General features: G+C 35.4%; 1 protein-coding gene across 8 annotated transcripts in view; it reads right to left on the bottom strand.

Moving 5' to 3' along the window:
• XRN1 (5'-3' exoribonuclease 1) overlaps positions 1-25,237 on the bottom strand; it is a 40,578-nt gene that overhangs the window by 1,488 nt on the left and 13,853 nt on the right. For 2 of the 8 annotated variants that reach the window (XM_015637684.3, XM_015637687.2), the window contains 27 exons: positions 24,441-24,561; positions 24,250-24,348; positions 23,981-24,084; positions 23,346-23,477; positions 21,953-22,115; positions 21,695-21,808; positions 21,115-21,213; positions 20,836-20,951; positions 19,898-20,044; positions 19,514-19,603; positions 18,420-18,555; positions 17,676-17,732; positions 16,864-16,996; positions 15,723-15,792; positions 14,469-14,694; positions 13,726-13,827; positions 13,001-13,096; positions 12,662-12,776; positions 12,064-12,128; positions 11,571-11,681; positions 11,079-11,204; positions 10,606-10,762; positions 10,102-10,277; positions 9,763-9,876; positions 9,567-9,684; positions 8,415-8,566; positions 5,199-8,214 (listed from right to left, as the gene is read on the bottom strand). In XM_015637684.3, the coding sequence (XP_015493170.1) occupies positions 7,924-8,214; positions 8,415-8,566; positions 9,567-9,684; positions 9,763-9,876; positions 10,102-10,277; positions 10,606-10,762; positions 11,079-11,204; positions 11,571-11,681; positions 12,064-12,128; positions 12,662-12,776; positions 13,001-13,096; positions 13,726-13,827; positions 14,469-14,694; positions 15,723-15,792; positions 16,864-16,996; positions 17,676-17,732; positions 18,420-18,555; positions 19,514-19,603; positions 19,898-20,044; positions 20,836-20,951; positions 21,115-21,213; positions 21,695-21,808; positions 21,953-22,115; positions 23,346-23,477; positions 23,981-24,084; positions 24,250-24,348; positions 24,441-24,561 (3,430 nt within the window). In that variant the 3' untranslated portion in view covers positions 5,199-7,923. Of the gene's footprint in view, positions 1-747; positions 2,023-3,633; positions 4,324-5,198; positions 8,215-8,414; positions 8,567-9,566; positions 9,685-9,762; positions 9,877-10,101; positions 10,278-10,605; positions 10,763-11,078; positions 11,205-11,570; positions 11,682-12,063; positions 12,129-12,661; positions 12,777-13,000; positions 13,097-13,725; positions 13,828-14,468; positions 14,695-15,722; positions 15,793-16,863; positions 16,997-17,675; positions 17,733-18,419; positions 18,556-19,513; positions 19,604-19,897; positions 20,045-20,835; positions 20,952-21,114; positions 21,214-21,694; positions 21,809-21,952; positions 22,116-23,345; positions 23,478-23,980; positions 24,085-24,249; positions 24,349-24,440; positions 24,562-25,237 lie in introns of those variants that run through there. The other 6 variants (XR_001523306.3, XM_033516871.1, XM_015637686.3 and 3 more) reach the window with 6 other exon arrangements.

Genomic DNA, 25,237 nt, shown 5'->3' on the forward strand with positions numbered 1-25,237 from the left:
GCCGGGAGAGCACGGACACAGAACGCGAAAGGAAAGCCTCGCCTTTCGTTTGTGCAGTCTCTACATAAATCTCCCACATGCACTTAGAAAAAAGGCTTTTGGTTAAACACCAAATGTTAAGGGCTTTTCTAAAAGGCTGAATTCAGCGAGCGCCACTGGGAGAGATGCCCACGGTGCGATGCTGACCCCCCGTGATCAGAGTGACCCTCGCCCCAACTCCTCCTTACAGTAAACGAGGTATGTTTGCTCCTGGAAATTGTCACTGAAGGCACTGAATATCAATGAACAAATTACACGCAGTTACACAAAGTCATGAGCTGCAGCAATTCTCTAGTGCCATCAGTTTGCTTTACAGAGGAAACGGCATCTAAAATTACTGTTGAAAGCTAGTGACAGAAATGTTCCCGTATTGCCCTTAGATAGGGTGGTAATTTTTAAACAGAAACAACCGGAAAAATTCTCAGTAAACCAATAAAATTCAGAATGCTCAACCCCAAACTAGTAGAAGTTAGTTTTAACCCAAATGTAATCAGAAGAGTTAGTCATTTAATTAGAGCAGAAAAAACAAAAGCATAAAAAACACACTGAAAATACTTCCCCCTTGCACTTCTGGTTTGGCCCCTCTTAGAAAAAAACTGCACTATGAACAACAAAACAGCATTATGTGAGATAAGTCTGGCATTACTGGATCTTTAAACCAGGAATACTACTGACTAGTGAAAGCCACATTAAGAAGAGGCTTCTCACCTCACATGGGCAGTCGCAGAGGTCACTGGGACAAAGGTACAGATCACAGGGACATGAAGGCACGTGAAAGAGAAAGCCAAGAAATTATTGCTTTGCCTCTCCTCCCTAAGGAACAAAACATTAAAAAGTCACAATCTCTTTGACTTTTTGTTCTCTTTAACTATCCCTTGACATATAGCTAATAGGGATATGTCAGAGAGTCCCAAGTACTTCAGTATCTGATGAAGAGTACTTTCCTTCAAAACAAGTTATCAAAATTAACAGCATAATAATAATTACTTAAAACTTCTGATGAAAGCTCCCTCAATAAGACTCAACATGTGCAACTGGAATGAAAAGCTAAAACCTCTTCAAACATTCAAAAATTAAGAAGCCTTAAGAAAAAAGGCATCTAGATATGCTTTGTGCTTTTACAGTATCAATACAAGCAGGGCCTGCCTCACTACAAGATTAAGCAAAACTTCAAAAAGAAAATGGATGCAGGTTATTTTTTTCTTTCATAAGCTCCTAATGTAACAAATGCATACCCTTTTGATTGCATGGAAGTGACCATGTAAAGTTGATTTCTTCTTGCAGATCTTAAATTCTGTTTAATATGTTAACAAAGAACTTAGATGTGTCAAAAAAGATAGCCTGAACTAACTTGCCAAGTGTCAATGCATACATTATGTTAATCATAGAGAGCAGGTATTAAAGTTGCCTAATTTGTGAGAGGCTTATGAAATACAAATCTTTTATTATTGTTCTGTTTGTAATGTCATAAAAGTAATGCAATACAAGAGGCAACGTGCTTTGATATGTGCAGAGCGTGTCCATACATGACTTACCTGTCATTAGTTTATATTGTTCTATCATAAATAATATCATTCCCACACAGGCACTCTGTCTATCCAAAACCTCTGTCACCCTCAGAGAAAAATCTTTTTGTCATATGCACAAAAGCCCCAAGTTCATCTTAGCACAAGCAAGAAACATTCAATTTGAAGAGAAAATACATGGACACTTTCCTGGTAACAAGCCTGCATAACCCATACCAGCACCCTGTGTCCTCCTGTATGGGTGAGAGCATGTGGGTGGCATGTCACTGCTCAGAGATGGAGCTGGCACACCTGGGGTTGCATACCAAGTACCTCAGCAGCCACGTCCTGTACTTCTGCATCTTCTCTGCTGAAATCCTCAGTTTCTTTGCTCTCCAGAAAGTATGGCTGGTCTTATTTTTTACTGGGTTATCAAACCAAATGAAGGAGTGCAGGCACTCCAAGGACCTGTACAATGCTGTAGCAAAGGAAAGAGTTATTAAGTAAAACCAATCAAATGGCAGAACATCAGGGTTAAGAAGATCCTACACCACTAGCAGGGACAGCAAAACTCCTTTCATCAGTAATTTATATTGAGTATTTCTAAGCAATGTCATCACACTCAGCATGCTCCAGTCAGCAAGAAATACACTTTATAGGATGATGCCAAACAAGAGACCGTGAAAGATGGAACTGCTACCAACTCAGCAGGCCTAATTCCCAGAAAGAAAACATGATCATGTCTTGGTATTTTCTAGGACCAGATTATTAAACAAAATTTCCAAATTAACTGTATTTTGAATAGTTAGCTTGCGCTTTTTTTAAAAATCAGGTACTCCCAGGTGCATTTCTGTTGTGTGACTGATACATTGGAGCATCTTCATTCATCCAAGGCTTCCAGTATGAATCAAACTTGCCACTGTCACTGCTAACAGGACTGTAGACACTGAAATCTTGTAGAGTAAGACCCAAAATTTGTAATGCATGGGTTTTATGTTCTCTTCCTCAGCTCTTTTTTTGGTCAAGGTGCATCTATCCTCCTCCTGCCTCCTCAAACTCTAAGTTACCATTTTACCCTCTTACTTAGCTCTACCTTTTTAACAAGTTTTAACATTAGGAAAGCACTGACCTGGGGCCTTTCACCAGTTTGCACATAAACAAGAAAGAGCCCACTAATTCCTGTTGCTCCACTGGCTGATACAGCCACATCCATCATTCATTAAGACTCACTTGAAAACTTAACAGATGGACCAAAATGGAACTGACAATCTTTACGCAAATGTTGCTACAATAATTTACCATATGACCCTTTCTCATCAGTTCCTCCTGTACTCCTGCCAAAAGTTACCACTCTCCTCGAAGTCAACAGACAGAACCACATGCAATGACATCACTTGATGAATCATGTTAAATGCGTGGGTAATTTGAGCTTTAGGCAGCCATGGGATGTTTCCTAAGGAGTTCCATTCTTGCTAAATCATCCCACCCTCACACTACAAACTGTACCAACCCAGCTGTTCTTGATGCCTATGATGAGCTATTATGAAAAATAACACAGGGGAGACTGCCAATCAGATTAATTCCTTGATAAGGTTTCTAATGTGGCAATGCAGTTTGGCATGACCTAGAAGGAGCAAGTAATTGGAGACTGGTTAATCCAGGATTATCACTGGAGAATTGCACATGAAATCTGTGCCCACATGCATGAGGTTTTGCACTGCGCCTGAGGCACAAGAAGTCCTTCCTTTCGTCCAGTTCTGCAACCCAAGTAAACTTTGACAGGAAATGAGGTGGACTTTAGGACAATCAAGTTGTAAGCCAAGAATTTATCTACCAAAGCAGGTGAAGTGAAAACTGGTGTACTTCACTCTGTTAATGTTTCATTATTTGCCCATTGTTTTCACTTGTCTTAAGGAGTATCTGCATTTGGAGAAGAGCAATGTGTATTAAGATAATGTCCGTAACTATGAATAATTTTAAGAAAATGAGTGACTGTGTTCCTGCACATATTTATATATATGTGTGTGTGTGTATGTGTGTACATATATACAATGAATGGTCATATGTACCTAGAAAATTCAGGGCTGAATAGCACTTTAAAAGAACATTTATTTCAAGTCTAGAAATTAACAAAAAAATATTAAGAAGACAGAAAAATGGCCATCAATGAGGCTTAATTTGAACATGAGAATGGATATACTAGAAGCTGAAGGGAAGAAAAAGCACTTAAGAACTATTGTTTCACTAAGACCTAGCCATTAAAAATAACTGCAATTACACAAAATACAAGACTAAGTGTGATTATCAACTTTCATAATGCACTGCCAATGCACTGATGTTTTACAAACCAAGTTTTACCAGAAAAAAGTTTTAATGAAAAATGTTTTTTCATTAAATAAATTAAATGTTCAAATAACAGGAATCAGGTTTACTATATGCACTTGATGACATTGTGACTATTCCTTTGATTTGTATTGTATTTCAAAGCAGAAATTAAACAGGAAATGTGTAAATTATAGAAAAATAAGACTAAACATCCACTCAAAAATTGACAGTAATAAGGAACTGTTCTTGGAACCATGGATTCTTTTAATAAAGATCAGCTACTTACCTCATTATATCAGATTCTTCAAAACACTTATCAGTTACAGTCTCAATATTCAAGGGTCCTCATGCACCTGAATTTGAATTCTTTTGGCCAAGAGTGTGTATTCATACTGCCCTTATGCCCTTGATGTCACTGTGTCCCCTTTCCAGATACAGAAAGAGAAGAACATAACTGTCTCTCAGTAGTAAGGAAGGCTGATTATGGAATACATAAGGAGATCACATTGCAAACAGAATTAAAAAACATCCTTACTGTAAGTAACAATTACTTCTTTGAGAACAAAACTCCTGTAATTTTTGAATGGGAGCATCCATGCAAAAACTGATATATTTTCAAGTTATCCCTTCATTTAATTTGCTTGAGTTTTCTTTAGTGCTATATATTGAGATGGCAGAACTCACCATGCAGGATAACAGAGTTCATTGACTAATCATTTGAAGACCATTTATGAAACACAAGATTTTATCTTGGTGTCTTTAAGTTGAGCAATATGACCTGAGTGTTTACACCAACCAGACTTGTTCTATATAGAAACACCAAGTTGCATACAAAGTTACACAAAGTTGCAGCAGCTGACTATGCTAAGAGTGTACGCCATTATTTATGCTGGTTGCATTAAACAAGCTAATTCACATTAAAATGTGTAAGAAAGACATTAGCACTCTGCTTCTCAGCCACCAGCTGGTTCTCCACCTTGTTAACAATCACTAGGACTGAGCTTACTGGAAAATAATCTTCTTGACTTTTATACAGGGTTGGGTTTTTTTAATCTAATTGGTGACAAGGCCAAAGAATTTTTGGAAGATCAGTATCATGTTAAATGCTTTTAACTGCAAGGTAATCAACAACAGCCTTTTGAAAAACCAACTTTGTATTTTGGTCACAGTTACAGTTGAAAGTCATCAAGAAACAGTCAGGAGGGCAGGTGCTGCATCTGAGAATCACAGAAACTGAGTTTCAAGAGATTTAATTAATATTGTAAACTTCTGGGTTGGAGCATACACAAGTTCCCATGTAGTATTTGGAAATAAAACAGTGAAAATAGGTAATGTTTCTTGTTTCAATATTTAATCCAAGCAGACACAGACACAGTTTATAAAATTACTCTATTGCATTAGAGTTCTATATAGCATTTAAGTTTTATGAATGTTTTTCCTTCAGTGTAGCATATATTCATATTCCAAAATATCTTTGCACAGTCTTTGTGCAACTACATGCTAAAAATCTGCAAATGCACACTTAACACTAAACAGCACAAAAAATACATTCTGTATCCATTCATATGCAAATTTAAAACATTTCACTTGGCAGATAAACAATGAAAAGTTATTTTAAAAAAATCAGAAACTACAAAAATGCGCACATAAAAGTCTTCCCTTTTGGATTTTTAGTAAAATACTGCTCTGTATAAGATCTAATGAAAAACTCCAGTGCTTAGAAAATACTTTATATCTATGGGAAAAAGAAATGCTTTAATTTATATCTGTATGAGTTAAACATAATGACCTTGTTAAAATATAAAAATGAAATCAAAGGGGACATTGCAAAGATCAATGCAGATGTCACATCTACCAGGACATGTAAAACTGTAATTAACTGGGCACCAGGCAGTCACTTTCATAGAATAGAAAAACTAAAAATGAGGGACTAACACAATATGCAGCAGCTACAGAATAAAGGCTTTAACCACTGAAACATACTACATATAGCAATTCCACTTGAAGAGGGAGCAGAAATCTTAGTCTGAAGTAGAATAATTAATAAAAATCGCTGTGTTTACTGGTACATATGAGTATAGCATCCTCCATGACTTTGTTTCTCAAAAATCTGCACACATTGGGTGTACGGACACATCATAATTCTGTGATGTGAGAGTCTAAGGTAGCCTCATCTCTGTCACAGCAGTTTTCAAATAGGCATTTTCTCTTCTGATCAGATCATTCAGATAGATACAGTGGACTAATTACATGTCACATAACCACTTCTAAAACATTGGCATGGCAGTATCATATCAGTCTGATGCTCCTAATGAGAATAAAAACCAAAACAATACAACTTTCCCTTCAACAGAATATGGCTTTGAACTTCTTGAGACTAGATGACTATAAAGAGAATGACAAAATCAATGTAACTTAAGACTGTATGTAGACTATTCCACAAGTTTTGTGATACTAAGTAAAATAAAATTTTTTAATTTTGTTTTTTACCTCTGTGATCCTTTTTATAGGGCTTGCTGCTATTCTACAAATACTGCTGAGCCAACAACTGTTTTGGAGAAATGAAAATTAAAAAACACTATAACACAGTAATAAGATGAAACTTCATACTACACCAAGAAATGGAGGCAAAAAAACAAATGAAAGAAAGCCTATGAACTTGCAGACCCAGAATAAAACCTGTTCAGAAGCAACAAAATGAATCACTCAAGTTTGCTTTATTTCTGGTTCCTGGGCCTTAGAGGAAAAATACTTATTTTTCGATGAAAAATTATATTTAATCAATGCCAGTCAGCAGCACCAACAGAGGTTTCAAATTTTTTCTCAGACTGAAGATTTTATATTCATGTCTGTAAGAATGGTACATGTGGGTTAAAAACAGTACAAGGACCTTTGAGCCTTCTTTTTTTTCCTATATGAACAAAAAATCCCATAGTTCTGTCTAAAAATTCAAGCCAGCTTTTTGTCTGAATATTCTTATGGAACCAATAGCAATACTTCCTGACAATTCAATTTTGCAACACAGAAATTCTCTCACAAAACTAAAAAAATAAATATTAAAAGTCACTAGTAACAAAAAATAACCTACTATAGAGAAGGTTTCAGGGCACAGACTATTAGAGGAAGAAATGGACTCTAAGTAAACATAACTTTGACAGCCACCCAGCAAAATGGGGCGTCTTTAAACTCTGGCCATTTTTATAGCTTAGAAAAAAATCAGGATATCACAAGCATTTAGGAGGCCACGCACATCTGCAGTAAGATAACTTTGTTATTTCATCATCAGAAAACAATTAAATTGATAGATTAAAGAAAGTTAAATGTACTTTACCAAAGGGGTCTCTACTTCGCAAATATAATTTTTTTTATTCAATATATCCTATAAATTAATCTCCTGGAACAGACTGTGCAAGAGCAACCACTTTTTGCCACTCCAATTCCAGAGACACAATAACACCTATGTTCTGAAAGCTGTAAAGCTGTTGCCCTCTAGTACAAAACCCAGCAGCTCGTACTTAGAGTGGATTTGGCAATTTCTTTGTAGTCAGCTTTTAGTTACACTGATTCAACTCAGAGGGAGCTGGAATGCCAATATAAAAGCTGCATTTAAATAATTTTTACTTTCTGTCTTATTACACTATTTAAAAATCAAGATAAAGTAGAAAATGTCATGCTAAACACTGTTAGATGCCCAACTTATTACTGTTCCACATCCCTCCCATAAAGCACATCCAACCTGAGTTAAGGTTGCCAATGTTATTGCTGCTTACCCGATATTGTCTGTAAGCCACTGTTTAGAAACCTAGGCACAAGGGATGGCAACCCTAACTCAGTATTTCCTGGTTTTTGCTAATTTAAGTGAAAATAAAATAAAGTTTTAACATAATTTTATGGTTTTAATGACAACCTGAAAATCATAGCAAATAAAATGTTATTTCCTTCTATATTATACTTAAAGTGGCTGGTCTTTTTAATAGAGATTTCTGATTTTTTTAAATGATAGAACATAACAGTGGGGAAAGAGTTTAAGATAAAATACACCTAGCTATCAGATCTATTCTGAAGATTTTGGTGCGCCAAAATTGACAGCCAGTTTTCTTGGCTTTCGCTTGCTGGAAGTGTTTGGTGTTGATTTGTTATGAGGAACACTTGGAGTAGCCACATTGTCTTGAAATGAAACAGTGGATTGAGCAGCTTGAGGAGATTTTAAAGGAGCTGAAGAACTATCTTGCTGAATGTGGTCAGAAGACATTGGCTGTTCATTCTTTAGTGGTGCAGCTTGAGGGGAACTCTGAAACTCCTTGAGTTCAAAGTTTTTCTTGCTAGCAGCCCTTTTTTTAGTTACCTTTAAATTAAATAAATATTATTTAACAGAATGCATTCTCAAAATCTGCAAATATTCCACTTTCAGAAAACATGCATACATATCTTAACAATAATTTTCTAATACTAAATAGTACTTCACAATGGGGGTGCTGTTGTATTCATCTTGTAGTCACATTTTTTTACAAAAAAACAACATTAAGACAAACCTGCTGCTCTTACCTGCAGAGGTATAAACTGGTTGTGAGAACCAACTGGTATAGTTCCTGAAAGAGACACATTTCCTGGATAGGAGCCAGGATAATAATGCTTAGGCACTGGAGTTCCCCAGGACATTGGACCAAACATGTGAGATGATGGAGGCATCATATTAGCTATGGAAATAAGAAATTTTTAGTTCTCTTTCCTCAAAAAAAAAAAAAGATACAAACTCCCCAAGAGCCCAGGACAACCCTGACTACATCTATCTGCATGTTGTTTATCTTTCCAGCCAAGCCTCATACGCCTCATATTTACTTCAAAATGCCTAAGTAGTAATTTATTTATTTACTTATTATTAAAAGCCCCCAACCAAACAGAACTACACCTAGATGACAACACAACTGAGAGCACTAAAGTCGTGGTATCTGCATTCCAGAGTACATATAATGTGGGATCCACACATTCTCAGCTGAGACAACTGTATCAGCAGAAAGCTGCAATTTAAGTTTCACCATTTTGGAACACAGCAACAGCAGAGAAACCCCATGGAAAAGAGATGTAGCAGCTGCTGTATGAGCTTCTAGGATGCTACAATGGTTCTGACTAATTAATTCCAAGCTGTGAATGGAATTTCAGTAGACTACAAAACAACCAATAGCCAGAAAGAACAGCAGGACTTTTAGCAGTTTTTGGGGGGGTTACTTACCATGCTCATGTTTGGCAGTGTACAAGAGGATTAGCACTTCAGTGAAAGTTGGTTATACACAAATAAAAACAGTATTGCATGGAGAAACATTAAGTATATGGGATGGGGGAAAATTCATGTAAAAAATCAAGGAAGCTATTTCTTACAAATTCTGAACTGGGACTATCTGCTTTCAAATAATTACTGTTTTGAAGGAAAAGAAAAATTGAAAAAACACCTAAGACAATGAATAAATATATTCTTATGGAAAAGAAATAATTAATAGAGATGATTCTTTATACTGAATAAACCTGCACCTTCATGCGAAGAGGGTCATGAACCGTTTTCAAAACTGTGCAGGCATACAGGTACACATATGAAGACCAAAAAATGGGACTTTCTGGAAAGCATTAATTTTCACATAAAGAACCACCAAAATCAGAGGATGTTCTGATATTATTTGAAGTGTGTACTAGTCAAACACCTACCAGGGGGCTGTGCAAATACTGGAGGAATTGACCCAGGTGGTACAGGAACTCCTAGTGGTTGGTAATTTGGAAACACTGGTGGAGGTGGAGGCGAAGCAAAGTTTACTCCTATAGAACCCTATGAAAAAGGAAACAGGTTTACCAACAGATGCAGTACACAGAGACAAAGATTTGCAGAGATTTTTTACATCCTCACCAAGCGCTGTAAAGCAAAAAGGGCGGCTTTCTCCTTTGCTTCAGCTTCGGAATGACACTGTGGTCCGTGAACCAATAATCCATTTGACAGCTTTATATGGCAAACTGTCATGGTCTAGAGAAATGAGAGACAAGATTTTTGAGGGAATTTGTATTGCTAACAAATTGTGAGACAGGAATTTGTTTGTTTGACAGAAATTTGTTTGTTTGTTTTAAAAAAAGGCAACAAAAGGAGCTAAGGTTTATTTTCAGATAGGTTTCAGTGGTTAGTCTAACTATTTAATATAAAACAGTTGATAGAAAGTTGAGAACTTGTACTTTTGCAGAAATAACATTTTACCTGTGGTGTTTTTAGGAAAGAGAAATCTGGTTGTGCCATTCCAAGAAGAGAACAAATACGAGAAAGCTCAGAAACAGTAGACAGTGCAGGCTGCGGACAAGTGAAAGGGTGACCTCCAGTTTCTATCGCTGGTGTGTTCTGGGGGCCTCCAGGGCTATGCTTGTTCATATAAGCAGCTGACAAAAGGGGAAGAAAAAAAAAAAGCTGCATCACAATTATTTCCTTCACTAAAAGGATGGCAACCTGGTTAAAAAAAAAATAAAACCAACCAACCAAACAAACAAAAAAAACTTATTTGATTTTTTTCCTGGTATTTTCCTTGTTGTTTAACAAAATCCAAGAGACTATATCTGAAGGGAGTTTTAGATCCAAATATAGAAGTAGAACTAAAAAAAGATGGAAGTTTTATTACTATATTTTGATAAACAGTACCCTGCTGAAACTGTATTCTAAAATGTCACTACAAGGTGAAGCTCTGAATCATGAGCTGATGATTAAACATACCCATTTTTTTTGTTGGTCTGAATTGCAAAGCAGCTCCATGGCAATCCTGTCTACTAGAGGGAGCAGGAACATCATTAATTTGTGATTTCACTTCATTCTTTGTTTGCAGATCTGAGCCATCTATCTTCAAAATCTCTTTGAGCATCTGTGTTCCTTTCTTTAAAAATAAAATAAACCAGTCAGGAACATGCTGGCATTCAGATAACATGACCTTCCTAACACTGATTATCATAATTGGTAACAGAATCTGACTTCTTATTTTCCAATCAGTTATATTTTATCAAAGCAGAGGTAACAGCATCTTAGCATAAACAAAGGTGTTTGCTAATTTTCTTTGAGAATAGCTAATTAAAAAATCATTTATACATTTTAAAAAGCAGTATGAAGTTTCATGGAGACTCTTTAAATAGAAGCATTGATGCTAAGATAGCAGATGCCAAACTGCAATGCAATGATTTCTGCAGTATACAGACCATAGCAAATGACTGTGGTGACAGATGTTCCTCGTTTGTAGCTCTCGCTTCCTTGGAATAAGTCTGCACTTCATTTTCTTTGGAAATTTTCAAAGAAGCTAGAAGGCTTTCCAGTTCATTGTCCTTCTTAAATTAAAAAAGAAAAAAGGTACATCAACTAATTGATGGATTGATGCATTTACAAGCAGCTGCCAGAGGAGGGGTATATGAATTTGAGGTTTGTTTTATTCTTCTTCAGATTTTTCCTCTCTTAGCTTGGGCAGGTCTCAGTCATGTCTGTTCAGAGTGTGAACAGATATTCAGAGACTGCATCATGTTCTGCATATTAGAATATGCAAATATTGACCAAGAGAGAATTGATTTAAAGAACAACCAAAGTTACACAGGTTTGCCTTATTTTTTAAACATGAATTTGCACACAAATTGGAACAAAATGGACTGGAAACTGAAGTAACTCAAAGACCACAAGACAGTCAACTCCTTAGATCCTACCTTTCCACCTGTGCAGGGACCATCAACTGCAGCCTTCTGAATTAAAGGCATGTTGGGACTTCCATTCCTCTTCAAAAGTTTGACATTGTACTTATTCACACCTGTGAAATTCTGAAATACATTGTAGCAAGTATTACTGAATACTCTATTACTCATTATAAAACAATCATTAGAAATGCATCTGCAAAGAGCTTTCACAAGCTCTACACACTCTTAGAGGATTTCAGCTTATTGAACACCTAGCATTTATGTTTTCCCATTACAGTGTAGCTTTTAGTGTCTAAGAGGAATAGGAAAATTGTTTGGTAGCATCATACACTTTATGCACTTTCTCTCATATTTTGTCTATAAACTTCTAATGAAAAAAACTTCCAAAATAAATTTCTGACTAAAAGAATCAACTAAGATGCCAGTTAAAGACAAATCTGTAAAATGATAAATCACATCAGAGTAAAATGAAAATAATAGATTTACTCAATACAGACAAAATTACCTGTTGGTTTGACATTTTATTATGTGGTTGACTTTCACCTCTTGTAACTTTGGAATCTTCTTTAACTACAAAAGAATGCATTCTTTTAAAATGTTCTTAAAAACTGTAACAGTCAAGACTCAAAACAATTAGTAACTCCATACAAATACACAGAGTTGCATTAATTTGAATGGATTTATCAAATGTTTAATTCTTACTTCATATGTCATTTAGGGTATGCTTTTCTTCCAAGATAAAATAAAATGAAATATATCAATATATATAAATATTTAATAATATATTTAATTTTCTACTTTACAAATGTCATCAGAAGCAGATTTTCAAAGACGTGTGTTTGTTTATTTTTTATATTAGACGGGTAGCAAGTCAACCAAACAAAGAACAACTTGCCTAAAAGATTCAGGATTAAGCATGGAACAATCTAGTATGTACACCAGGGATATTATTTGACAGTAACAAGTACAATGTAGTCTATATAAAATTATAATAAATTATTTCCTGTCAATTACTACAAAAAGCCAAAATAATCAGACATTTCAATGAAGGCCAGATAAAGCAATTAGTTCCCCTAAACAAAGTTTCTAATTATAGTACTTACATTTTTTATAAGGCTCCTGTTTTCTTTGCTGGCATTTAAAGCTGCTGTCATTGAAGCCTGGCTTATAAAACTGATGGCCAGTTCCCAGCTTGATTTCCTGAGGTAGAACTGCACCCTAGGGTTTCAAACATCAAAGCTTAACCAGAAGACTGGGTATCTATTATTTACATAGTAGTGCCCTATGATTACCCCTTTCCAGAGCTATGCATACTCTATGTAACACCGCTTTCATCCAGAGCATTTAATTGTAACATTAAGTTTTCTGATACAATGAACTAATGTATGATAAGCACCTTCACATTTTGAATGCAGAGATCTGTTTAAAGTTTCTATACAAACCTTCTCATGCATGTTTTGTTGAACGTGATGAGACTTCCCAGAACTCTGCAATGACTGCCATATGCTGCAGAATTCATCATCTTGCTTACTCTGTGCCTGACAAAATAAAAAACAAGACCACCAACAAACTCAGCAGCAATAAATGCAACTTTTGAACAGCCAATATATATATAAAGACATTCTGGAAATTGTAAGGTTCAAGTTTAACAGTCCTCAGATGATAGATATTTTCATACTGACATGAATACAAAGTTGCAGGTAATTAATTATGAAACAAGCTTCTGTAATGGATTGCAGTTACAATTTTTACCAAGAATCACTACCAGACTGAAATGAGCTTAGTTTGATGATTAAGTATAATGAAACTCAGACAACAGTTCAGAATGGTTTCAAAAGCATGCCTTTGTACTGGAAGTTTGATTTTATTATTAATGATTTATTTTGTAAGGCTTTGCCAACAAGGCTCAATTACTTCATTACATTACAGGTATGTTACCGCAGAACTGAAGCCCAGCTATGCAAAAAGACACTTCTAAAAATCTAGTATCTAAACAAGCATAACACAGGATATTATATTCATCCTAGAACTGAGAGCAGTTCTGAACTAAAACATCTGATGCACTAAAACAAAGCAATTTATTAACCATGAGAAAAGACACCCACCCTGAACAGAGGGCCAAAACAGAGACATTTGGGTCCAATACTAAATGAATCCGAACACTCACTTTATTTTTCTGATTGCCACTCAGAAATGATCCTTTCTGGGGTGAGTTTGAGTTGCCCTGATTTTCAGCCCTGAGATTGTAATGCTGTCTTCCATTCAGTTGCTAAATCATTGAGAAAGAAAAAAAAAATAAAATCAGAAGTGTTACATTGTCTTAAAAGAAAAAGTGCTTTCTTTAGAAAGTACCATGGAAAACATGAGATAAATGTTTTCAAACACACAGCAACATAAAGTTCCTAATTAAGCTAAGTTTCTTTAAAGAAATCAGATGTTAAAAAAATAAAGTGCCATTAAACCAGAAAGAAACTCAACTTTTTCCTCCTATATTACAGTTTCAAAGTAAATTATAACTAAGAAGCAAAACTGAAATGGAAATTATGTCTTCCCTTTCTAAGCATGGACAAAACGTATATGGAAGCACTAACTGGATCAAAGCTTTAAGGAAATATTTGCATCTCTGTCTAAACACACTATTTCTTGACACCAAATATGGTGTCACTGCCCAAACTAAGTATCTGTCTCTCAGAAAAGCAACTGGAGTTGTTCAGAGCAAAACCACTGTCAACAAGGAAATTTTAAGTCCTTTTCATTATTAGATTAATTAATTTCTCCAGCACAAGACTTATTCTACTTCTAATATATTGACATGAAAACTACATTTTGTTCGGACCAACAAAGATAACCATGTCATTATTTCAGATTCTAGGGAAAAACATTTTTGTACAAAAACAAGGAAAGTCTTACTTGAGTAGGAACAAAAAGGGAGCGAGGAGAATGGTTGAGGCCTCCCAGGTGCACTTTTTGTGAGCATACAGATGACAGATCAGATGCATATGAGTTGTAGTTATTCACTGCTGGCTGAGGTTTAACTATGGCCATCAGCTTTTGATTTCCCATTTCTGACCGACTGCCATGAGACAGGTTAATTAAGGCACTTGAGGGCAGGCGATAACCTCTGGCAGGTGAGCACCTTGAGGAAAGTGAATGCATAGTTGTTTCATGCAGTTTAATTGTTGCCAAAAGACAATGACTCGAGTCTGAACAACAGAGGCTGAAAACTATGCAATATTGAAATCTAGTAGCATTGCAGACAACCTGAAACCCATGGCTCCCCTTGCCCTCTGGCTGTCAAACAGTAATTAGCACTACTCTCCATTTCTATTGTACCTTTCAGTGCCGAGCTTAAAGAAATTTTAAGGTGAATGAATTGTTATAGCACAGTTCTGCAGTAAATATTTCTGTAAAAGAACCAGAAAACAATATTCTTTTATTTTTCAGAAATGAAAACTGAAGTTTCAAGTTCAGTAGCAGAATTACAAATTGAAGTTAAGCAGCATTTCTGAACACTGAATGTTCTGTGTTACAGGACATAAAAGGGGCATGGCTGCTGAATGCAGGTAGATCTCCTCTAACTTCCATCATTAATACCTTAGTTTAGGTAAGAACAGTAAAATGAAGCCTACTGGGTATATCTGAGCACTTAGAAGTTTAGGTGTTTACACCTAAACAATACAGAAGAGTTATCACACTTCTTAATACAAAAGCACCTCCACCTCCTGAAGAACAGTTCAGGCTTTTTATGGTATCAACTATTGGGTTCAGAGTCCCTCCTGCAGAGGAACATAGGTCTTCTGGCTGGTTTTTAATCTACATGTTGAATACATACTGATAAGAACTTATTTTCTACATGTTTGTTTAGAAAGACATCTGGATCTAGTGCTTTATTCTGCTGGTTTGTATTTCCTTTCTGCAAGTCAGAAGTTTATACACCAAAAAAGCCTAAAGAGCATTTCCACAATATAGCATGCTTCACAAAAATTATCACTACTCAAAGAAAATCAAGAAACACAGAAAAAAGAAAAGCAATAAAAACCAACCAACACTGCCAAGAAACCAAGTTTTAAGAAGAGGCATTAAACATACTCAACCAAACAAAAGCAAACAATTTCATGCCATCTGTATCAATGGCATGAAATGACTGAACTCCCCCACACAAACCTTATAGTGAGGCCTCCAAGGAATTCTTCATCAAATAAAACTTCAAAGAGCACATCTGTTTCTCTAGTAGCTATAGAAAACAAAATAAAACATCATCCTATACAGTTACTTCTATCTATATTATGTAAATATCTATCTATATTAGTTATACAATAAAAAACGGAAAGATCAAAAATGATCAAGAGATTCCCAAATAATTTCTGAGTAATTTAATTAACAGGAATTTGGAAATACTTCTCAAGGTCTCACATATGTCTGCCCTTTAAGATATAATTTCAACAGTAATGTTCCATGTATTACACCTTACCAATGTGCATTAATACAACTGCAGTTTATAGCAGTATGTCACAGTTGTCAGAAAAGAGATGCAAGCCACTTCTAATTTCAGGCCATCAGAAGCTAACAGCTTTAATATTAACTTCTTGCATAATGATAGACTAATACACCTATAAATTATTGTATCTAAAAATATGGAGAAAAGAATACTTTTTCAAAGAAGTGCACCCAAGTCTAATCTATTTGAAATTGTTAGATGCAAACTGAATGAGAAAGCAACTACTGAAATGGAAGGTAAGAAAACCATTTGTAATACTCTGTATCAAACTGCTACACTCTGTGGGGCTCAATAAATCCTTCTTGAAGTAGATTTATGGTTAATCTTCTTGTCAAACAAGGTATAAATCCATGCCAATTAATAGAAATGGAATATCACAGAATAAAAATAAAAATTCAAAGTAAATCTATTTAAGACAAATCATAAAGCTTTATGTTCAATGTAAGTATTAAGGCTAATACTTGGTTTTATGTCCACTTAACTTTGCCCATATTTTCCCATAACTTCATTTTGTTCCTTTTCTGATCTGCCTTCCTGATATTAAGAACAAATGAAGAGTGATTTATAATTCATATAGGAAGATAGGATAAGTAATTTTTTATTCAAATAAAAGCTGTGTAACACATGAAATTAAAATAAAAGACTTGTAGGTTTGATTCATTAACATACGTCATTAACAGCTCCAAGTTGCATATGCTATCTAGTGAGAAGTACATGCACAACCATTACACAAAACACTTTCCTGAATCCTGCTTTCACATTACTAGCTGAGCTGTTACATAGCTACAGTCAGGAAGAAAATATTACCTCCTTTAATTCCAATAATGGTGCCTCGTAGACCAACTGGAACAGAAAAGTTCTCTCTTACATTGACAACACGGTCAAACAGCCTGTACTCTGCATCTCGATCTGGAACAACCCCCTTCTGCTGTTCTAATGGCTGACAATAACCAAAAGACTGTGTTAATGCATGCAAAACAATAAGGACTACAATAAAAATCCATTTATAACAATATCTGAGACCCACTATAACGTAAACTTTCTGGGGAAAAAAAAAATAGAACCACCCCCCTACCCCCCAAAATTAAAAACCTTCCTCTCCAGATTCAAAGTAAGTTTTCGTTTTCTCCCCTTGCAACTCTCACTCACTGCTTCTGCCTGAAAATGTGTTGTACACAAGTTGATCAAGAGGATCAATTCAGACAGACAAAACATCATGTGTAATCTGCCTATATCAGTAACATGGGCAAGATGAGCAGTTGATCCTATGTGAATAGGATTGAATAAAAAGTGAAACATAGGAAAAGAGACAGCAGAAAGCCCATTTTATTTTGCCTTTCTTATACAGCCAGTAAGAACTGTAGAAGCATAAAGGACAGAAGGTAGAAAAAACCTGAAAAAAATCAGTGCCTGACATGACATAGTTTGTAGCTGGAAGAAATTCTCTCCTTGTAGAGGCAGACTACTGTTTTCAAAATTATTTTCTAGAAGGCATAATAAAATCTTTGCTTTCATCAATACTGGTATAAAATTCCATTCTCCTGAAGTTGGTAAGCTTAGGTAAAATAAATATGATCTGGACAACTTAAACCCCCCACCAACCCAATTACATTACTTACTCTGTACAGCAAATGGGGTTTCACAGTTACTCGCACCTTCTTGTTGCTTTTTCTCTGCTAAAGGAAAGGAACAGAAAGTCTTTACAAACCAGTGTAGGAACAAGCACTGGAAGAGGTAAAACAAAACTCCTGAAAAGATCATGTAGAATTCTTTAGTTTCTTTTACACAATGGTATAGAGCTATGATGAAGTCTTTAGAGTAAGTCTAGTTTTTAAAATATGTTGGATATCATACCAAACCATTAGTTGTCTAATTCCAGATTTCACACCAATTTTCTAAGATGTCCTTGCAAGTTATTTTAAAAAAACCCCAGCCCATTATTTCATTTGGCTTTGTCCCTAGCTTTTACTTTAGTAATTTTCTTGGACACTTTTTTCATCTGTGGCCTTCAGAAAATAACCTTCTAATCTTCTACAGACCAAAGAGAAACTGCAAGGGAAGAACAGCTGGGATTGCACATAAAAAGAGCACTTTAGTATTTTTCAATACTGATACCTGTTCCTTTACAAAACCACCAAAAGGCACAGCTCAGAGTATGTCCCACTTACAAAGATTAATAATAAGCTCTTCTAAATTTCTGGGATAATTCATATTACAAATCCAGATTTTACATTATGTTCTGTGCCCTTTTTCTTTGGAATGGCAAGCAATCTTCCAATGTCTTATTTAAATTCAAGAACTTCAAAAATAATGAGCACTGCTTTTTGGTTGACCCCTGCTCACAATGACACCAAGCTGCATACCTTGCATTTCTCTATTTCTTCTTCAATTTTCTCAACAATAGCTGCATCCAAAATTTGCAAGTCACAAGATGAGCGAGACAAAGCAGACACAGGATGTGCTTTTAACCAGGCAACAATTTCTTGCACTTTCTCAGCTCTGAATAAAAAATGGCATGAATGAAAGCTTTTAGCTGCATAAACCAGGCATTTTACCATGTTCTCTAATTAAATCGGTCAAGTACTGTCATACAGGCACACTGATTGTATATATTCATAAAGTAATGGAATCTAAAGGTTCTGTATCATTTAAGAAAAGTCAGAATTATACAGTACTGCTTCAAAATCATAACCCAAAATTTGGTTTCAGAAAAAATAAATTATTAAATTAATTAAAAGTATTAAGCAAATTTAGTTTGCATCCAACCAAGAAAGTGTGTCCAGATGTGATTAGTAGCTCTGTGACCAGCTGTTTCTCACAATACAGGAAGAAAATTTCACAGGGGAGACTCTCTGGTAAAATGGAGTAAAAAAACGGAGATTCTTATAGGAGAAGAGTCCCACACTGGTGTATCTCCAGGTAAGTGTCCTGCAGATTTACTGACTAAAGCCTATGGATTTGGTTTATTGTCTAATAACTAAAGTTGTTTCAAGTTACCATACTGTGTCTGGAACTAAGGTTGCTATTCTTCTCCCATGTTAATGTGTACTAAAAATGTGCAAAACACTTCCAACTCTGTAAGACTTATTTTTCAAATTCCAATTGATTTTAGACAATTACTTGGAATAACAACTATTGGTTATTTTTTTTAAGATTTTATTTATGATTAATCATAGCTATACTTAGCGACAGTTATTTTTAAAGCAAGAATTATGAAATAGCCACTGAAAATTATATTTCTCATTTACTGGACTTGAGGTTGAAGTCTGGCAGAAACTTGGACCCCATGACTGGAAAGTACAGCATTCAAATAATGTTTTCAGCCATCACTGAACAATCAGGCTGTTGGTGGAACAGCAAGGTTTCATTTACACTGCATGAGCATTACCAATTTCACAGCTTTATTGTCAGTCTTTATTCTCCTTATTATAGAAAAGAGGTAACAACCATATCTTACCCATTTTCATCCTCTCCAGGCCAAATGTCATCTTCGTAGCAAATATCTTCCTGGCTGTTCTTGGCTACATAATTAAATAGTTCAGGCACCCTAAAAACCCCCAAATATATGGAACATAACTTTAGTTTCACATTAGCACAGACCACAAAAAAGCCCCATCAAAGTCAACTTTGGTGGGCTTCAAAAGTTGTGAAGCCCAGATGGGTTATTTTTTACTTAATTTACTATCATACTGCTAATTTTTCCAAGGCAAGCTGCTAACAAAATTACTCTGTCACGAAGAAACAAACTCATCATTCTTAGAAGACCTGTGACCAGAGGACAAATTCCAACAACTGATACCAAAGTGGGTAATTTGGATGAAGCTCATATCCAGTAATTTACCTTTCTAAATACTCAGCAAGTAGTTGCTCTACTGCAGAAGAATACATCCATTCGTTTCCAACTTTCTTAGTATAGCCAGGAACTTCTTCATTTTTCTTATTGAACTTCAGGTTTAGCCCCACATTTGCTTTGTGATCACCATGAGGACTGGAAATAAGAAAAAGTTCATTAACTTGCAATAATATGTGTGTGTGTGTTTACATACATTAAAAAAACCCAAACCTCATAAACATACATTCTTGGCCTTAAATCACAGAAAAATTAAATTCAGTGTATTGTTTACTTGTTAACATTTTGTCAGCTGTAAATGTCACAGGCCAAAAGCTGTGCTATACTAGCTGTCCACTTGTGTGCCTATACTTCATTGCAAAGGAGAGTAGGAAATAGTTTACATTTCTTCCTTAACTGAGATCTAATCAAGCTGGCATATAGCAAGGTGCAGAAGAATGTCCTTGAACAATCCATCAGGAAGAAATGTACACACTAGATCACAAGATAATAGTCAGACATCAACCATATCTTTAGAGAGGAACCACAATTTTGACATTCACAGGACTGCATGGATTGCCTCCCTTATGTATTTTAAGTAGTCTTAACTGTTCTGAACAGAAGCTACAGGTACAATTAATCTCCCTTCATAGTAGTAGTACTACGTACAATGAAATCAGATCCCAATTCCAATTTTTCATTCTCAGTATGGCAAAGTCAGTTTAAACTCCTATGCAGTTTTGGGAATACCTAACCAGGAAAGTCAATTTAATGGCTGTCTACAACATGAAAGCAAACAGAACTGTCCAGTAAACATACTTCAAAGAAAGCTTCAAATCACAAAAGGTGTACACTTGATAAAAACAGCACTTAAACACAGCAAAAATTCTGTACAGTTATAGCAGAATTTAGAAGCTTCTCTACAGTCAAAATTCACAAAAAAAACTTACTTCTTCTTTGATCCTCTTCCAATAAAGATACTCCCTGTAAATCTGGAGACAAGATATCCACTTACTCCAAGACGGCTGGCCAAAATATATGCAGGATTGTATTTCACTGAATATTTCTTTAAAACAAACAAACAAAACATATTGGCAATGCCTAAAGGATAAGTATTTGTATACAAAGGGCAAATGAATGATATAGAAACATCCCTGAAAGACATTTACCACTGCAAAATCTATTTGATATATTGTTTAAGCTTTTACTAGAAAAGCAGAAGCACTCACATGCTGGTTCTGTATTAAAGTATCAAGCTGGGGTTCACATGGAATATTAAAAACTACCCGGATTCTACCTTCTGGGATCACATCGTGTGAATCATGAACCTTGGAGAGAAACACAATAGGTTAAAAATATTAAGAGTGCTATTTAAAAACAGCAGCCTTTGGATAACAGACATTATGTTCTAGTTTATCAATTATTTTGCTGCAGTAGGCACAGAGATGCTTTGGGGTTCATCGCCTTGCCTTGACCTGCACCTTGTTTCCTCACATAGTGCCAATCAGTCAGCATTAAATCAAAGGAATTCATGACTGAGAATAACACAAATGGGAACTCTATGTACTACCCCAAAGAACTAATAAGAATAGTCCTGCATTCAAGTTCTGCTTTTTCCTCTTACACAAGCGACAAGGACAGGGAAAAAACAGCAGATCCCTCTCTTTCTCAGACTAAACCACCAGGGAATTCTAGATAAAAAAAATTAGCTAGCAAATGGCTGCTACTTTCACACAACATCTTAGGTTATTTTAGGTTTGCAAAAGGAAAAAATCTACAGGGAAGAATTATGAAATTACTGGAACTAACTTCTCCCATGCAGCCATAGTAAGGAGATCCCAGCATGAAGGCTGTACTTCCAGGAGGAAACAAATCATCCAAAGTTTTGATGTTTGAAAAACGAGAGTCAAAGGCTTTGATATCCTACATGAAAAAGACAACAGTGGTTATCTTATATATCATTCAGTTCCAGTAGAATAATTAAAATTTTATATAAATAGGCATTTAGTTTAAAACACAGACTGAGTCTGAAATAATTCAGAGAAGATACTGAGCTTGTATATTTACCTTGACAACTGTTTGGTAAACAAAAGGAAGAACTTGTTTAGACCACTGCTTCTCCAAATAAACTTCTCCATTTTGGTTTAGTTGGTATCTATTACCAGTGAGTAACTGAGCATATACAACTACTGATGTTTCATGAATAATTATTCCTTTCCTTCTCTGGTACCTGAACACAAAGCAGAACATTTAGCTTGATTACAATAAACAGAACTGAACCAAGAGGGTAGAATTAATTTATTGAAGTAAAATTAAATAAAATTAAAAACCCCCTTTAAAAAGATTCTAATAGTTTTCTTCTTATTTTACAAAAAATACCCAGAATAAACAGCTTAACCAACTGATTACCCACTGTTGCACAGCCATCACTACAGAGCTCAGAGTATTAATTTAAGCAGATTTAATTATTACAGTGGAAGGGTTAGAGGTAATTAAGTCAGTTAGCTCAAATGACACATAATGAAATGCCAAACTGCTGCCAAATTGATTTTTGCCTTTTTACTCTTATGTATTCTCTACATTCTTTACATAAACATTTGTAACTGTAGCCTATCACAGTATTGGTAGCTAGCATTTTACCTACTCTGTTAGACAGAAAGACAAAATAAATTCCCTAGCAGCTCCAAGCTGGAGGTCCAAGGTTAGATTCTCTGGGAAGTCAAGGTTAAAACCAGTTCTCCAAGACATATTTTCATAAACAAAGTTTAGTTCCTGTCTGGGGTGGGGAGGGAAATTCAGAAAGGGTTGAACTGACGGGGAATTACTTCATCACTTATGTCTTTAATTGGAGATTCTTGCAAGTTATGTTAATTGGTAAAACACAAAAACTGTACATGCTTTATGTTACAGGTGCATCTTCAGGCACTTTCCATCTAGCATGCTGTGCACCAAAGGATCCTTAGAAAGGTAACCCCTTTCTATCACAGAACTGTGTCTGGCTCATGATTTTAGGACAAGCAAAAAGGCACCAAAACTACTGTAACTCATTTATAGTCTACTGAGCAACCTCACTCTAGAAGAGCAAGAGCTGCATTCAAATTTAACAAAGCTAAGCTATTTGAGTTGCAAGCTGATTCTGTATTACTTCATTCTACATACTTTCTACAACTGTAGATTGCTAACACTAGAACAGAATATTGAGAGTAAGAATAAATACTAAAACTCATTCATTTGAGAGTTCTTTTCTAACAGCATCTAACTTCAGTTACCTCAGAACTGACTCCACATATTCTGAAATTTCAACATAAGCTCTTTTATGTTGTTTTAAATTTAAGCAGATTTGATTAACCTTTATCATCAAGTATGCAGCAGCTCTTCTGTGCTACCTAGGTCTGTAATACAGGAACAAAACACAGCCAAGACATAAAAAAAGCTACACTTTATTTTTGAAGATACTTACTGCTCTGAAATGCCTTGAATTTCTTTTACCCACATGCTTTGCTCCTTTTCTCCAACATAAGCCACTTTAGTTGGGGGCACTGCATTTCCCATGTAAAGCTTCTGTGTGCCATGTGGTTCTTCCAAATAAAACCTTGAGAATATTATAACAGGTAGGAAATTTAACCAAATAAGATTAATCTAGACATAACCAACTGTAAGAAAAATTCCAAATAGCTAGAAATTACTTGTTAAGGATGTGGAAGGCTTGTAGCATCCTTTTTTTCTATCCCTTCCTCAGTGGGCCACACAGCATGTTTTTAATAAAAAATACCAGTACGTGTTCTATTTATAAAGAAGGATTGTATAGAAATGTACGCAGTGTGGATTTCTGTGCATGCATTTTTCCCTTACAACTAAGAAGGAGTTCTCCCAAGCTTCTACATCTATAACAAAACAGCAAAAGACTAGACTGCTGCAGAGGCAACCAAACCTCAGAACAATGTTAAACATCCTTCAGCAAGCAGCCGTTATTGCATCTGGACTAATTTGTTGTCAGTTTTACAATGAAACCAAAATTTTGGTGCAGCCCAAGGAAATTAATTCGGGGAAAAAACCAGTAAGACAACAAAGAACTATGTATCAGGTAACTCTTACTTAGTTTCTCCATCTGACACTGCAACAACTCTGGCTTCTTCAAGGTGGGGCCAGTTAACAAAAACTCGCTTTCCAAGTACAGAGCTGGCAACGTTTTCTACCATCTGAAAAAAACCCAGAAGTTTTATTACTAATTGTTTGGCATATTTAAAGATTTTCATTACAGTATTTTCAAGCTGGTTTTTTTTTGCAATAAAACCTACAGAAGTTAAATAATAGATATTTTTTTCAGTTAGGTTTTGGTCTTTTGTTAGGACCTGAATGCTTACCTGGTCTTTTGAGTTCCCATCAACTATGATTTCCAACATCATGTTCTCTCCATGGCTGCTTTGCTGAAACACTTGCACACCACTTTTTTTAAGATAGAACTGTGCAAAAACAAAACAGCACATAAAACTTGAGCTCCTACACAGTTATCTATTAAATACAACTGCAATGTTGGAAGAGAAAAATCTTTTACCTTATGTTTAATGTGCTTTAAAGTAGGAAATCCACAAAAATATAATGCATTCTTGTTGATTTTAGTTATCTTATTGTGGGTTATTTCCACATGCCAAGCATCCAAAGGTATTGTTTTATACCTAAAAAGAAGTTGCACAACATTTGCTCATGCAGATTGACTTTCAGCTCCAGAAAAGTTCATTACTCGTTCACTCATTAATTGACAAACCCTTTACTTTCAGCAACTAATTTATGTCTCTTGGAACATATAGAAAAGACCATAAAAAACCCCATGCTATTGCTGCAAAGAGACTATTAATTAGGAAAAAGACAAAACTTTAGGATATATACTAAATTCACTGTTTTAAATAACTGTAATTAACAAATTCTAACTAGCAATGGTTCCATATGTTATCATTCATCTTCACAACTGTCCATTCTTTACCGACTATAATTCAGCAACAGTCATTCCTCCTCTACTCTGCTTTGACTACTGTTAAGCTCATGTTTCCATTTCATCTTCAGTTTGTGTGAAATAAAGCTGGCTACTTTCAGTGAGAAGGTGCAAAACGTATTTGTGTTTAATTCTCTGCACTGGATCCAAATGCCTTCATTTTTTAAAAAACACTCTGGAATTAGCATGCCAGTAAATGCTCACTATTTATCAGATATTTGTACCAGTCTTTCATCCTCTGTCATACAACGTTTAGTAACTCACTAGATTGTTCCTGATGACCTAGCAATGGTTCACCTGTTTTGCAAAGTAACATCTGAAGGGACAAATACCTTACTGTGCCATCCAAAGCATGCAACGTT

This window comes from Parus major, chromosome 9, assembly GCF_001522545.3.
Source record: "Parus major isolate Abel chromosome 9, Parus_major1.1, whole genome shotgun sequence".
NCBI lineage: Eukaryota > Metazoa > Chordata > Aves > Passeriformes > Paridae > Parus > Parus major.